Raw genomic sequence first — 17,194 nt, 5'->3', positions numbered from 1 at the left:
TATCCCCAAGACCTCCCCATTTACTTTTCCTAGTTCTGAAGCCTTCATGTCTTTCTCCACGGAGAAACAGAGGAGAAATATTCATTAAGGACCTTGCCCATCTCCTGCGGCTCCACAGAAAGGTGTCCACTTTGGTCTTTGAGGGGCCTTATTGTTTCTCAAGTTACTCTTTTTCCCTCAATGTATTTATAAAATCTCTTTTGATTTTCCTTAATCATCTCTGCCAAAGTAATCTCATACCCCCTTTTGCCCTTCTGATTTCTTTCTTGAGTACACACCTGCATCCATTACATTCCTCCAGGGATCTGCTTGATCCCTGCTGCCTGTACCTGACCCATGCCTCTTACTTTTTCCTGGCCAGAGCCTCAATATCCTTCATCATCCAGGGTTCCCTACTCCTATCAGTCTTGCCCTTCACTCTAACAGGAACATGCAGACCTTGAGTTTTCATTATCCCACCTCTAGAAGCCTCCCACTTGCCTGTGGTCCCTTTGCCTGTAAACAACCTACTCCAATCAACCTTTGCAAGCTTCTATCTCATACTGTCATAATTCATCTTGCCCCAGTTTAGAAGAACCAGTGGACCAGTTCTGTCCCTTTCCATAACGAGTTTAAAACTAATAGAACTATGGTCACTGATCCCAAAGTATTCCTCCATTGTCACCTCAGTCAACTGCCTCACCCTATTACCCAAGAGTAGATCAATAGCCCAAGGAAAGTTCCCTGAATGCACTTAACAAATTCCACCCCATCTAACCCCTTAACAGTATGGCAGTCCCAGTCTATGTTAGGAAAGTTAAAATCCCCTACCATGATAATCCTTTTGTTCTTACAACTCTGCACAATCTCACTGCATTAATTTCCATTGACTATTTGGGGGCCTATAATAGAATCCCAACAATGTGAGCATACTCTTATTTCTCAGTTCCACCCATAAAGCCTTACTGGATGATTCTTCAGTAATTTAATCTCTGACTACTGCTGTGACATTCCCCTTAATCAAAAACACAACTTCCCCTCCTCTCTTTCCTCCGCCTAAAGCACCTGTACCCCGGAACATTAAGCTGCCAGTCCTGTCCCTCCCTTAATCATGTTTCTGTAATGGCTATAATGTCCCAACCCCACGTAGCTATCCAAGCCCCAAGTTCATCCACCTTACCTGTCAGATCTCTTGTATTGAAAAAAATATGATTTAATCCAATAGGCTTTCCTCGCTCCCTACCATTCTCCTTCCTGTCATTGTCTATTCAACTTGCTGTCACTGACTTCTGCATTACTTTCCAGCCTATCATTTGCCTCCCTGATGCTTGGGATCCTACCCGCCTCCCAATCTAGTTTAAACCCACCCTAATAGCACTAGCAAATCTGCCTGCCGGGATATTGGTCCCCCCTCCAGTTCAGGTGTAACCCATCCTTCCTGTACAGGTCACCTCTGCCCCAGAAGAGATCCCAATGGTCTAAAAATCTGAATCCCTCCCCTCTACACCAATTTTTCAGCCACGCATTCATTTGCCATATCCTCCTATTCTTACCCTCACTAGCACGTGGCACTGGAAGTAATCCAAAGATTACTACCCTCGAGGTCCTGCTTTTTAACTTCTTCCCTATCTCCCTATACTCACTCCCCAGGACTTCATCCCTTTCTCTACCTATCTCATTTGTGCCAACATGCACAACAACTTCTGACTGCTCACCCTCCCCTTTGAGAATGTTCTGTAGCTGCTCTGTGACATCCTGGACCCTGGCACCAGGGAGGCAACACACCATTCCGGAGTCCCTTTTGCAGCCATAGAATCTCCTGTCCACCCCCTAACTATCGAATCTCCTATCACTAGAGTCCTTTCTGCCTTCACCCTTCCCTGCTGAGCCTCAGAGCCAGTCCTAGTGCCATAGACCTGGCTACTGCTGCCTTCTCCTGAATGGTCATCAGCCCCCCAACAGTATCCAAACCAGTAAACTTATTTTCAAGGGGAATGGCCATAGGGAATCCTGCACTATCTGTCTACTCCCTTTTCCTTTCCTGATGGTTACCCAACTACTTTCTGCCTGTACCTCAGGCGTGACCACCTTCTAGAACTCATATCTGTGAAACTTTCAGCATCTTGGATGATCCTGAGTGCATCCAGCTCCAGTTGCTTCACATGGTCAGTCAGGAGCTGCAGCTGGATACAATTCCCACAGATGTAGTCCTCAGGGACAGTGGAAGTCTCCCTGATCTCCCACATCCTGCAGGAGGAGCATGCCACTGTCCTAACTGCCATCTGAATACTTTAAGATTAAAAAAGGAAATTCAAGGAACTTTATCTCTGCTCACCGAAGCCTCGTGAGCCAAAGCCTCTTAACTTACCACTCAACCACTGGCCCATTTTCATAATGGCTGCTCTGCCAGACCCTGCTTTCCTTTTATTGGCTAATATGTCTCACAATTAGCCAGTGAGAAATGCTTTTCTGAAAAGCTGTAACTAAGGAAAGAAAAGTCACTATAATCTTTTTACAAGGTCAAAAGCAGTTTACTGCACTGCACCCTTCCTGCATTTGAGAATTTGGATCAGAATTCTAAATACCTTATCCTTTTCATTGTTTTTAATTAATTACTTCCTTGAGCCATTTTATTTTCAAGTGCATGGATGAAATCTGTCTCCTCTGATGTTGGACCAGTGAAGCACTGGTTAGGATGAACATCAGGAACCACCAAGTGGCTATTGATTTCTCTTTATACTAACTGCATCCAGTAGCATTCCAACTGAAGCTGATTTCACTTACAGTTCAATTATTTCTGTAACATAGATCCTATAATAAGACAGTTTGTAGGTTCTGGTGGGTTTGAACACTACAGAGTAGATGTAATTTACTTATATTTCAACTTCAGAGGCATGTTGGATATCTGTAAAACAAAGTGTTTTATAAATCAAATTCGTGAGATAGGGTGATGGAAAAGTAGCTCCAACATTAGAGAGTTTTCAAAAGTTGTTCATGAAGGGATCTGAAAGGAGGAGGATGCAATATTGGGATATAACAGGATGGAAAAAATTGCAGTGTAAGGGAACTGAAAACCTGATCAGTGTTGAAAATCTCCTCAAACTCAAAACATCGGTGTAATTCTGTCTCCCTTCAAGGTTTCACGGTAACTTTGTTTATAGGTCTTTGAATGGATATCTGTAATGTTGTGAACCCTGTTATTTTGAGGGATAACAAAATATGTTGCACCTTTAGCATACCAAAAACATCCTAATGTGCTTCACGACAATTAGCAAGCAAAATAATTAGTGTTTGGCAACGTAAGACAGGTGACCAAAAAGTATGGTTGAAAAGGCCTGTTTTATAAAGCAACTTAAATAAGGGATGAATGACAGAAAAGTTTAGTGTTGGGAGGAATCCAAGAGTAAGATATAAATAAGACAACTGACCTCTAACAAATTCTTTACTTTGGTCATTTCATTCTTTTCATCTCAGTCTTCATCTAGATAATTAAAGTCATCTGTATTGAGGATTCCTCAGTTTACTTTAAATATCCATGCATTTATTTCTCTGTTCTTTTTCAAGTATTTGGTCAACAAAACATACTCTCAATAGGGATTCCTTAATTCTACCTCACCTCTCCTAATTTTCATCCTGCCCTTTCTTTCCTGAATATTTTGCAGCCATGAATGTTCAGCGTCTAAAAGTATTGCCAGTGTTAATGAATTATATCAGGCTCTGCATGGCAATCTATGCCTGTAGCTCATCTATTTAATTTCCAATATTCATGTATTCACAAAAACATTCGTACCTGCCACTGTTTTTCATCTATTTGTCCACCTTGTCTTCAGATTTCCCATCCATTTCCCTTCCTCTTGTTTTAGCTCCTGACCTTACAGCACCAATTATGTACCCCTGTGAGGATTCTCTATTCCTTCTATCTCAGAAATGACGTTACTGTCATTGTTTTATCAGTCTGCAGGTTATGCATCACTGATGAGCTATGGATTGAATGGAGCAAGAAGATGTCCATCTTCACTCTGTTTCTGCAACAACCTCTTGTTAAGAGCTAGAGGTTGCCACGCTACATTGCAGTCTCCCCCTTTAATGGGCAATTGCAGGCTTTGTGATTTGTTGTTAGAGGCCTCCTGTGATTTATGCTATAGTTTGGAATACAAATTCCTGTGAAAGATAATGGGTTGTGATAACCCACTGTCTGATTTATTGTTGCTCTATTCCCTTTAGGCATGGAGAAGACTGCAGATCAGGACATGGAAGTTGATTTGTTGGGGGGGTCACGACAATCGCAAGCAAAGGTGAATATTGGATTACGACATGCTGAAAGACTGCAGAATATGATCAACAAAACAGATAAAGCAAAAGCCAAAATTGAGCAGAGGAAAAAAGAATGGACAGAACTGTGAGTTATATTTTTGTTTAACTCTTTATGTGGTGACTCCCAGTGAGGGAAGTACACAAGAGGGAAGGGCAGCACAATGACACAGCTGGTAGAGCCACTGCCTTGCAGTGCCAGAGACCTGGGTTCAAACCTGACCTCGGGTACTGTCTGTGTTGAGTTTGTACATTCTTCCTTTGACTGCTTAGGTTCCCTCCCCCATCCCAAAGACACGCAGATTGGTAGGTTAATTGGCTGCTGTAACTTGCCCCTAGTGTGTAGGTGAGTGGTAGAATCTGGGGGGAGTTGAAGAGAATGTGGGGAGAATAAAAAATAGGATTAATGTAAAATGGGTGGTTGATGGTCAGTGTATCATGATGGGCCATCGGACCTATTTCCATGCTGATTCTCTCTATGACTCTGAGTGAAAACATTACCTGGCTTTCTGATGCCGTATTAGATGTAGGCACAGACATTTAAAATCTTTTGACAGTTCCAACACTTAGTAAGCTTGGGGACATGCTTAACTGAAATAAAAATAGAAAATGTTGTAACTACTTAGCTGGTCAGGATGCATCCAAGGGAAGAGAAACAACTTTTCAAGTCATGGCTTAACTGGCTAATTAGGAGTTGGCTTCAGGGAGCAGGTTGTCACTGCAAATATGCTGGAGAGGGAAGAGGGAAGAAAAAAATATAGGTAAAAAGGACGCACAAGAGACTGCAAATACTGGAGTCTGGAGCAATACACAAAGCTCTGGAGGAACTCAGTGGGTCAGGCAGCATCGACGGTCCTGAAACGTTGACTGTCCATTTCCCTCCATAGATGCTGCCTGCCCAATGAGTTCGTCCAGTGCTTTGTGTATTGCTGTATATAGATTAAAAACTTTGATTTGCAAGTGCAACCAAACAAACAGGCTTTCATAACCCATACAAATGAAAGGAACACTTGATCTGGCTGAGAATAGTTAGTAAAGAGTGATCATTTATGAAAACCAGGTCCAAATTCAATTGTTTCCACCACTTGCAGGGAGCACTCCAGGTAACATGGATGTGGGAAGGTTCAACCTACTGTGTTTGCATAAACCTACTGACTGTTCAGTATAATAAATAAGGAAAATGTTGGAAACACTCAACAAGTCAGGCAGCATCTGTGGAACAAATCACTTCTGTTGATGGAAATTAATTCAGATTAATGGCTTCTGTTGGAAGTGCTCTATTTTCTTTCAGATACCACTGAATAAGACAGAGTTCTTAGTACTACTATTGTTATTAAATAAACTGAGCCACATCTTACTTTGAGGTAAACTATTCTAACTAATTCAGTATTGCTCTTTATATGAAGAAAGGTAGTTCAGAATGATTATTATAATATATTGATGCAGGTGGTGCAAGTTACTTCACAAATTGAGAATGAGTTTTGCAGATATTACTGTGGCTTATTGTGGATGGGACCTGGGTGCCTCCCAGAATTTAGCTGCTCTGTACCTTTAGTTATTTTATTTAGTGTGGTGACTTTGATAGATGTTTTTGCTCAGCAAGAATGTTAAGGGCTATGGAATAAGTAAATAGAGTTGAAATTCAGGTAAAGTTGTGATATTGTTAAATATTGGAAAGGTTGTGGGGGCTGAATGGTCTACTCTTGTTCTCCTGATCCTTTGATTTGAGGCTGGAACATCCTGCCTACAGCAGAGGCATCATTGATTTCTTTACATATCTATTTTGTCTTCTGTAGTTACTTGAGCCAGCCTGATGATAACTACGAAGATCCAAATGACATTGCAGCAATCAAAGATGCTCAGGAGCACATGGGAGATTTCAAGTTAAAAACAGCTCCCGACTACACTGTACCAGAGCATCTGCGTATTAATGCAGAGAAAAAAAGGAACCAGCTTATTCGCCTTGAGGAGCTGGTATGTACCAGCACAGAATTTGCTGCATATTCTATACGCTTGCCTCTTCTGCATGGGTTAGAGTCCTATTTCTGTGACTCAGCTTCTTTTAAGATGCATAGGATTAGTAAATTATCCCACAGATGCTTCTAGGTGTGACCAACATGCACTCAGGCACTGAAGGCAGTCTGAACATCCTGCTTAGTGAACACACTCTCAGAGCTGTGGGAAATTACAGGCAGCAGAACAAATTTCACCTGAATTCAAATCTATGTAGAGCCATGCATGTTACAGCACAGATCCCAGACTGTATGCCCCAATGAGTTCTAACTTTCCACATGAACAAATAGTTGCCCACCCTTTTCATAGTACAATAATTTTGTTCATTATCTTTCCTCTAATCTAACTGCAGATTCCCTTTCTCAAATAGAAAGTAAGTTGGAGATGTATATCCTTCTCAGAGTTTGGCCTTTATCATACTAATATGATAAACCCATGTTATCTTTGAGCTTCAGTTCTATTGAGTCTCCTGTCCGTCCTTATTCATATCACTCTGTAGGTGCAACACTTTTGTTTTAGTCATATGTTGCACTGTTGTGTAAAGTTAACTAAACTATTGAAAGCCACATTCGGGTATTAGAGCCATCCAAACTGTTCCATCCAGTCAATGCTGCAAACTCAGACTGTGCTCAAGGAATTCCTGCTCTAGAAAGAGGCAAACTACAGAAGAATAAATCTGTGTAGCCAGTTCAAGAAAAATAGCATGAAATTCCTCCTGCACTACAAGTTTCAGATGATTTGGGCTGCCTGTTAGTCATCTTCAGTCTGGGTGCAGTGACAACTTGCATTCATAATAAAAACATTGATTTCCTTTTCCAAAGATGCTCTGCATCATCACATCTATGGGAACATAAATACTTCCTGCTGCCTTGAATAATGTGGCTTGCTGCTTCATTGCTCTGCACAACTTACTTTGTATGGAGAAATACAGTCTGTTTACAGTATTGGTATGTGTATAGTATAATGTACTTGATAATGGATGGCCTGAAAGCATGATAATCACATGCTTTATCTCTGTTACTGAGTTATGTAAGTGCACTGTCATATTTTTTGGTTAGTTCTTAGCCCTACCTCTGAGCAGTATTTGATTATTAAATTTAGTTAGCAACCTCATACTATTCCATCATTTTCTGTGATTCTAGAGTCAGACAAAGGATTTGTGAGTCTGTAATCTCTGGCCAAAATTATTGCCTGATGTTGCACACTAAATTCTATGTTCATCCAGCAATGGGGAAATGATACAGCCTGCGAAATCTAAGAGTATTCTACTTGTGTAGCCTAACTTTTTTATTGTCTTATAAAGATCCATGAACTCAAAACTGAAATGAGCAAGAAGGTAGTCAACCTTCGTAACACAAAGCTGGATGTTATTGAGCAAATCACCAATCTATGTAAGGAGCTGGCGTTAATACAGACCAAGCTTGAGCCTTCACAACACCTTCCTATTCCTGTGGTCCCAAGTATGTATCCTGATGAAATGCCTGAGAAGAAGTTCCAGTACAACCAAGAAAAGCTTTTGGAATTCAGGGATGAGAATTTTCCTGGTAAAAAACACAAGAAACAATCCGACCAGGTCAGTGAGATCGAAAAATTATCTGGAACTGCCATTGCAACACTAGATAGCTCGAATTATCAACTGGAAGGAGATACTGAAAAACCACAAATGTATGAAATGGCACCACTGTCAAAGCTGGAGGAAGAAATCAAAACGATTGAAGAGACAAAATATTTATACATGCAAACAGAGATACTGAGGAAGGTATGGACATGGTGATGATAATAATGAGACAAAAGCATATTAGCTTGTGTAAGGAACTATGGGTGACAAGAGAGGTGGAACAAATAGTTAGGAGGAAGAAGGCAGCATACTTAAGGTTTAGGAAGCAAGGATCAGATAGGGCTCTTGGGGAATATAGGTTAGCAAGGAAGGAACTTAAGAAGGGGCTGAGGAGAGCAAGAAGGGGACATGAAAAGGCCTTGGCGAGTAGGGTTAAGGAAAATCCCAAGGCTTTTTTCACTTACGTGAAGAACAGAAGGATGATGAGAGTGAAGGTAGGACCGATTAGAGACAAAGGTGGGAAGATGTGCCTGGAAGCTGTGGAAGTGGGTGAGGTCCTCAATGAATACTTCTCTTCAGTATTCACCAAGGAGAGGGGCCTAGACGCTGAGGACAGTGTTGGTAAGGTTAATGTTCTGAGCATGTAGATATCAAGAGGGAGGATGTGTTGGAGCTGTTAGAAAATATTAGGACAGGTAAGTCCCCGGGGCCTGACGGAATATTCCCCAGGCTGCTCTGCGAGGTGAGGGAGGAGATTGCTGAACCATTGGCTAGGATCTCTGAGTCCTCATTGTCCACGGGAATGGTGCTGGAGGATTGGAGGCTGGCAAATGTTGTTCCCTTATTCAAAAAAGGTAGTAGGGATAGTCCAGGGAATTATAGACCAGTGAGCCTTATGTCTGTGGTGGGCAAGCTGTTGGAAAGGATTCTTAGAGATAGGATCTATGGGCATTTAAAGAATCATGGTCTGATCAGGCACAGCCAGCATGGCTTTGTGAAGGGCAGATCATGTCTCACAAGCCTGATAGGGTTCTTTGAGGAGGTGACCAGGCAGATTGATGAAGGTAGTGCAGTAGATGTGGTCTACATGGATCTCAGTAAGGCATTTGACAAGGTTCCGCATGGTAGGCTTCTTCAGAAGGTCAGAGGGCATGGGATCCGCGGAAGCTTGGATCATGTGGAATTGGATTCAGAATTGGCTTGCCTGTAGAAAGCAGAGGGTTGTAGTGGAGGGAGTCCATTCAGATTGGAGGGCTGTGACTAGCGGTGTCCCACAAGGATCGGTTCTGGGACCTCTACTTTTCGTGATTTTTATTAATGACTCGGATGAGGGGGTAGAAGGGTGGGTTGGCAAGTTTGCAGATGACACAAAGGTTGATGGTGTTGTGGATAGTGTGGAGGACTGTCAAAGATTGCAGAGGGACATTGATAGGATGCAGAGCTGGGCTGAGAAGTGGCAGATGGAGTTCAATCCGGAGAAGTGTGAGGTGGTACACTTTGGAGGGACAAACTCCAAGGTGGAGTACAAAGTTAATGGCAGGATTCTGGGGAGTGTGGAGGAGCAGAGAGATCTGGGAGTTCATATCCACAGATCCCTGAAAGTTGCCTCACAGGTGGATCAGGTAGTTAATAAAGCTTATGGGATGTTAGCATTCATAAGTCATAGGATAGAGTTTAAGGGCTGCAAGGTAATGATGCAGCTCTACAAAACTCTGGTTAGACCACACTGAGAGTACTGTGTCCAGTTCTGGTTGCCTCATTATAGGAAGGATGTGGAAGCGTTGGAAAGGGTGCAGAGGAGATTTACCAGGATGCTGCCTGGTTTAGAGTGTATGCATTATGAGGAGAGACTAAGGGAGCTAGGGCTTTACTCTTTGGAGAGAGGGAGGACAAAAGGAGACATGACAGAGGAAACAAAAGATTGAGGAATAAATAGAGTAGACAGCCAGTGCCTCTTTCCCAGGGCACCGATGTTCAATACAAGAGGGCATGGTTTTAAAGTGATGGTTGGAAAGTTCAAGGGAGATATCAGAGGGAGGTTTTTTACCCAGAGAGTAGTTGGGGCATGGAATGCGCTGCCTGCAGTGGTGGTGGAGGCAGGTACATTGGTCAAATTCAAGAGATTGCTAGATAAGCATATGGAGGAATTTAAAATAGAGAGATATGTGGGAGGAAGGGGTTAGATAGTCTTAGGCGAGGTTTAAAGCTCAGCACAACATGGTGGGCCGAAGGGCCTGTATTGTGCTGTACTGTTCTATGATTCTATGAAAAGTTTTACGGGTTTGAGTCAGCCTGTCTAACAATGTCTAATTCATAAAGCAGTTGGCAATATAGAAAATCTTATTCAGAAACTGTTCCTACTAGGTCTCTCTCACACTGCACAATTCCTGACAGATCTCATAACACAGTTGCTGCTGTGCTGTCTTCTCAAACTGCACTATTGCTACTGGGTCTCCCTGTTGTAAAGCTGACTTCACTAACTGGAAACAGAGAGCAGGTATAAATGGGTCTTTTACTGGTTGATAAGATGTACCAAATGGTGTGCCACAAGCATTGCTGCTGGGGCCTTGACTTTTTTCAGTTTTTTTTAATAAATAGTAGATGAAGGGACTGAAGATATAGTTGCTAAATTTGGTGACGTTACAAGGAGAAGTAGTAAACTAAGTTGTGAAGGGGACATAAAGAAGCTACAAAGGGATATAGGTAGATTAAGTGAGTGGGCAAAAATCTTGCAAATGGGGTAAAAATGGGAAAATTGTTCACTTTGGCAGGAAAAATAAAGGGACAAATTATCTAAATGGTGAGAGGCTGAAGGGCTCTGAGATACAGAGGAATCTGGGTGTACCAATGTAAGATTCACATAATATTAGTATGCAGTCAGAGCAATTGATTGGGAAAGCTAACAGAATGTTATTATTTGTTATTAGGGGAATTAAATACTAAAGTAGAAATGCTTCAGTTACATAGGATACTGGTGAGGCTACATCTGGAGTACCGTGTATGGTATTGGTCTCCTTATTTAAGGAAATACGTGAATATGTTGGAAGCTGTTCGGAGAAGGTTTACAGACTAATACCTAGAATGGGCAGATTGCCTAATAAGGAAAGGCTGGACAGGCTAAGCTTGTATCCTCTGGATTTAGAAAAGTGAAAGGAGACTTGATTGAAATATGAAGACGGTGAGGGGTCCTGACAGGTTGATAGAAACATAGAAAAACTACAGCACAATTCAGGCCCTTCGGCCCACAAAGCTGTGCCGAACATGTCCCTACCCTAGAAATTACTAGGCTTACCCATAGCCCTCTATTTTACTCAGCTCCATGTACCTATCTAACAGTCTCTTGAAAGAACCTATCATATCAGCCTCCACCACTGTTTCCGGCAGCCCATTCCACGCACTTACCACTCTCTGAGTAAAAAACTTACCCCTGACATCTCCTCTATATCTACTCCCCAGCACCTTAAACTTATGTCCTCTTGTGGCCACCATTTCAGCCCTGGGGAAAAGCCTCTGACTATCTACCCGATCAATACCTCTCATCATCTTATACACCTCTATCAGGTTCCCCCCTCATCCTCCGTCTCTCCAAGGAGAAAAGGCTGAGTTCCCTCAACCTGCTTTCATAAGGCATGCTCCGCATCCCAGGCAGCGTCCTTGTAAATCTCCTCTGCACCCTCTCTATGGCTTCCACATCTTTCCTGTAGTGAGGTGACCAGAACTGAGCACAATACTCCAAGTGGGGTCTGACCAGGGACCTATATAGCTGCAACAATACCTCTCGGCTCCTAAATTCAATTCCCCGATTGATGAAGGACAATACACCATATGCCTCTTAACCACAGAGTCAACCTGCGCAGCCGCTTTGAGCGTCCTATGGACTCGGACCCCAAGATCCCTCTGATCCTCCACACTGCCAAGAGTCCTACCATTAAGACTATATTCCACCAACATATTTGACCCACCAAAATGAACCACTTCACACTTATCTGGGTTGAACTGCATCTGCCACTTCTCAGCCCGACTCTGCATCCTATCTATGTCCCTCTGTAACCTCTGACAGCCTTCCAAACTGTCCACAACATCCCCAACCTCTGTGTCATCCACAAACTTACTAACCCACCCCTCCATTTCCTCATCCAGGTCATTTATAAAATGTGTAGAGGATGTTTCATCTTGTGGGAGAATCTAGAACAAGGATTGTCTTATTAATACAGATATGAAGCAAAATGTTTTCTCTCAGAGGATTGCTAGTCTTTGGATAGTGGAAGCAGAAGCTTTGTATAATTTTAAAGTAGAGGCAGATAGATTTTTGACTCCTGCAGGGACAGGAGTGCAGGATTGATGTTACAATCAGCTCAGCCATGATCTTGTTAAAAGAAGGATTAGGTTTGAGAAGCCAAATGGCCTAGTCCTGCTCTTAATTAGTATGTTCAGATGTTTACTGTCCTCCAGTTCCAGCTGGGTCTGACTGACCCACAGCTCAAGTCTTGCCAGACCTCTTGTTTTGGCTTGCTGCCATCATCTCTAGACCAACTTCATCAAGCTTTACCAGTCCACACTTCACTCTGCTGATAAGTGTACACTCAACTTGGAATAAATATGGAGGGTAATTAGTTCCATATTCCCTTTCTCCACTTTCTGTTTCTTGCCCTCTCTACGTTCTTCTCTAACAAAAAGCAGCTCATTGTTCTATATTTCAGTCATCATAGTAGAGACCATTAGCTCTACAGTCTGTAATGCATTTTCTCTTGACTTTTTCCTGTTACCTCAAACCAAATCTCAACCAGGTCTACACCTATTTTAGCCCTCAATCCTTTGTCTCTAGATCCTTTCCTCTTCCTCTTCAAACGTCATTCTCTGACCTCTTCAAAATTGTTCTTATTGGGACTACTCTCTGATCCCATTTCATAAATTGTTCACCATTCATGTTTCCTTTGTGCCTCAGCCCCATCCTTGTAATGACAAATGGTTTCCTCACTTCAGACACTGCTCCCCTGTTCCTTTGTAAACCTTCATTAACATAAAGTTATGTTAATGCACCATAGAAAGTGGCCCTTTGACCCACCATGTCCATGCCAACTAGCAAGTTCTGATATATACATTTACCTGCACATAGTCTATAGCCTTCTGTGCCTTGGCAGTTGAAGTACTCATCTGAAATACTTAAATGTTTTGAGAGTACCTCCCTCGACCATCCCCACAGGCAGTGAGTTCCAGATTCCAACCTCCCTCTGTGTGAAAAAAAATTTCCTCAGATCCCCTCTAAGCCTCCTACCGTCACCCTAAACCTTTGACCTCTAGTTTTAGACATTTTATCTTCAAGAACTCCACCTTTCACTTTCCTGATTAATAACTGCCCCCATTCCTTTTCTCACCAGATTCTTTGAATGTGTTGTTCCTCAAATCTGTGCCCATCTGTCCTACAACTCCTACCAGTGAAATAATCTGAATCAAAATTACTGATACTATAGTCTAGCGTAATTATTAGCATGTTCTTCCAGTAATCCCTGGCTGAATATGCAGGACTCCTCTCCAGAACAGTTTCTAGCCCAGAGCAGTGCAAATGATTTTACTAAATGTTATTGTGTATTTAGTTAGCAGCTCTGAGGATAAGTAATTCACTCTGTAGGTGTTGCAAAGGTGCAGGCTCTCAGAACCACCGCCTACCTTTATTTAATTTGCTACTTATTCCGTAAATGGAATATAGACACCATGAACAGAGTAATGGGAAAAATAGTTCAGGGAGAGGGAGAGGGAGAGGGAGAGGGAGAGGGAGAGGGAGAGGGAGAGGGAGAGGGAGAGGGAGAGGGAGAGAGAGAGAGAGAGAGAGAGAGAGAGAGAGAGAGAGAGAGAGAGAGAGAGAGAGAGAGAGAGAGAGAGAGAGAGAGAGAGAGAGAGAGAGATGGATGATTGAATTTGTAGGTGGAGAGAAAAACGTAGCTTGCGTTTCAAATCATCAGAAGTGGATGATTGATAATTGGCTTATTATTGTCACATGTACCAAAATACAATGAAAAACCTTGTTTTGCATGCCATCCATACAGATAATTTCAAAACATAAGTACATTGAAGTACATTGACCTGAAAAGTTAATTGTTTCGCTCTCCCCAGGTGATGCCCAATCTTCTTTAATTCTCTGTGGAACATGGGTGATGCTGGCACATTTATTGCTCATCCCCAGTTAGAGAAGGTGTTGTGAGCCAGCTTCTTGAACAGCGGCAATATATGTGCTGGAGCTTTCCCACATTGTTGTTGGGTGAAGAATCCCATGATTTTAACCCAGTTATGAAGGAAGATTTGCATTATATTTCTAATTCAGGATGGTGTGTGGCTTAAAGGGAAACTTTCAGGTGGTGTTCTCATGTGCATGCTGACCTTGTCCTTCTACGCAGTTACATTTGGGAGATGCTGTCATTGAAATCTTAGCAAATTGCTGCAGCCCACCTTGTGGATGTTTTATATTCATTAGTCACATATACATCGAAGCACACAGTGAAATGCGTCTTTTTGCGTTACTGAGAATGTGCTGGGGGCAGCCCCCAAGTGTCGCCACTCTTCCAGCACCAACATAGCATGATGTACACTGGTCAGGTATACTCTTTGAGTTGCTGGATGTGGTGCCGGTCAAGTGGGCTGCTTTGTCTTGGATCATATAAAACTTCACAACCGTTTTTGGAGCTGTACTAATGCAAGCAAATGAAAAAATTTACCACCAGGTTCAAGGTCAGCTTCTATCCCACTGTTGTAAGGCTCTTCAATGGACCTCTTGTACGATAAAGATGAATTCTTGATCTCTCAATATACCTTGCCATGGCCCTTGCACCTTAGTTGTCTACCTGCACTGCACTTTCTCTGCAACTGCAACACTATAGTCTCCATTCTGTTATTGCTTTTCCTTTTGAATCACCTAAGTGTTTGGAACGCTTTGTCTGGATGGCACGCAAACAAAGCTTTTCACTGTATCTCAGTAAATGTGACAACAATAAATAATTACCAGTTACACTCCTAACATAATTTCCAGATGACAGACAGGCATGAGGGAGTCTAGAAGGGAGTCCTTCACTGTAGAATATCCAGCCTCTTCCCTGCTAAAGTTGCTAGGACATGACTATCTCTAACAACATTAATATTCAATGGCATTAATGTTGCTGAGTACCTCACTATCAATGTCCTAGGACCATTTATCAGACACTCATTCAACAATTCACCTCCTGACACCTTAGTGCTTTATCGCCATCTATAGAGCATGTTATGAGTGTGATGAAGATGTCTATCAATGGAATAGAACAAGGATGATTGTACCTTCAACAACACCCAAGAAGTCTAATACCATCCTGAACAAGGCGGCCTGTTTGGTCAGCACCTTATCCACCACCCTAAACATTTACTCACTGCTTCACTGATGCATTGTGGTTACAGAGCCCTGCTTGCACAATCTTCTTGACAGCACCTCCCAAAACTGCCACATCTACCACACAAGTCCATGCTGTTGCTAGCAAGTTCCCATCCAGATCTCACACTAACATGGAAATATACTGTCACGTTTTCATCATTGCTGTATCTTAATCCTGAGGCAGGGTCCTGACCCAAAATGTTGGTCGTCTGCTTTTCTCCACAGATGCTGCCTGACCTGCTGAGTTCCTCCAGCATCTTGTTGTTTTTTCATTTTAATACGGAAACTCTATATTCAAAGGGACTGTTGGAGTACTTTCATTAGACTGGAGTGGTTCAAAAAGCATCCACTGCCATTTTCTCAAGGATAACTTGAGCAGTATAAATTCCATCCACCAGTGTCCCTAAATTATTTGACTGTTGTCTGCCATCCATCACTGGATAAACCAATGGTGTTAAGAGATTTCCTGCAGATTAGATGTTGGGAAGATCAAAACCATCATTTTTAGTTCTGTCATAAACTCTATTCCTTAAACACTAATTCCATCCCTCTCCGTGGTGACTTTCAACCACAGTCTTGGTATCATATTTTATCCTGAATTAAGCTTTGGACCATATATCTGCGCCACAGTTTACAACATCTATTTCCACTCCTAACATCACCTTACTCTGCCTCTGCCTTATTGTCATATGTGGGCAATACCCTCATTCATGCAATTGTTATTTATAGAGTTGACAGTTGTATTGAAGTCTTGCCAGCATCCCTCATTCCACTTTCCACAAATTTTAGACATCCAAAACTCTGCTGTCCTTGTCTTAACCCGCACTAGGTCTTGGTCACCCGTTACCTCTGTGCTTGCGAACTACATTGGCTTTGGTGTAGCCAATGCCCCTCGCCCCTCCTTGTCTCGGGTCCTGTAACTCTGAACTATCTCCTTTAAATCTGGTTTCATGGTCATGCTTGAATTTAATCTCCCTGCCATTAGCAGCTGTACCTTCATCTGCCAAAGCCCTAAATTTCTTAATTCCCTAATCCCTCTCTATTTCTCTTTCCTCTCTAGGATTGACCTTGAAATCCACTAGTTTAATCCAACTCTCAGTCAACAGTCCAAATACCTCTTTACATGGTGTGCTATCAGCTTTGATTTGATAATGGTGCTATGGCCATTTAGCTATGGTGAGATTGCCTCAGGCTTTCATGAGAGTAAGTGGTTCTGAGTCCCACTTAGATAATCTTACTGCAGTGCTTTGTTGTGTCAGAGGGACTTCTCAACCATAAAATGAACATGTAATATAGGAAGAGTCAGGGTGGGGTGAGTCAGGCAGGAATCTTAATGTGGGGTCATGACTAGTCACTGTGTTGTATGAAAAAGTTGAATGCTTTTAAGGAGTTGGGCAGACATCTAAGCATCATGAACTATCAGTTACCCTGATCTGCTGTATTAAATTAATGTCATACAGAAGCAATAGGAATTATCAACTGAAACTGTAATATCCCAAATTACAGCAGTTTCCAAGTATGATGATGAAGAGCACTATTAAAATGCTGGAATCTTGAATGAGAGGTGCCAGGACTTTTCTTATCTGACTGCTAAACATTTAATTCAATTCCCCCTCCAGATCAGTGAATTAATAAAGAATTTTGATGCAGAGCTGCGGGTTCTTTGCCACCAGAAATATAGGCTGGATATTGCTTTAAAGATGGCTGACCTACGGCATGTTACACTGTTTGAAGAGGTCCTTCTCTTGAAAGAATTTGAAAAGAGTGAGGACATGCTGCAGAATCGTGTTGACCAACGTATCGCTGAACGGGTGGAAATGCAAGTAAGTAGCTCATTCACTTCTCTTTTGTCTTATGATGAATCAATTCTAACTTTGGTTGAATTTTTTTCCCTCATTTTATATCCAGATATTAAACCAGCAATATTTCTATAGAAGTCA

At 42.2% G+C, this 17,194-nt stretch overlaps 1 protein-coding gene across 1 annotated transcript in view; it reads left to right on the top strand.

The window, feature by feature from the left end:
- The window catches only part of LOC127569640 (cilia- and flagella-associated protein 44), a 117,689-nt gene that overhangs the window by 74,537 nt on the left and 25,958 nt on the right, over positions 1–17,194 (top strand). Inside the window, exons 23-26 of the mRNA XM_052014440.1 lie at positions 4,204–4,378; positions 6,087–6,264; positions 7,607–8,062; positions 16,874–17,077. Of these exons, the coding sequence (XP_051870400.1) occupies positions 4,204–4,378; positions 6,087–6,264; positions 7,607–8,062; positions 16,874–17,077 (1,013 nt within the window). The remainder of the gene's footprint in view (positions 1–4,203; positions 4,379–6,086; positions 6,265–7,606; positions 8,063–16,873; positions 17,078–17,194) is intronic.

This window comes from Pristis pectinata, chromosome 4, assembly GCF_009764475.1.
Source record: "Pristis pectinata isolate sPriPec2 chromosome 4, sPriPec2.1.pri, whole genome shotgun sequence".
Classification (NCBI taxonomy): Eukaryota; Metazoa; Chordata; class Chondrichthyes; order Rhinopristiformes; family Pristidae; genus Pristis; species Pristis pectinata.
The sequence above is the reverse complement of the archived record's forward strand: the minus strand, read 5'-3'. Positions and strand labels throughout refer to the sequence as shown.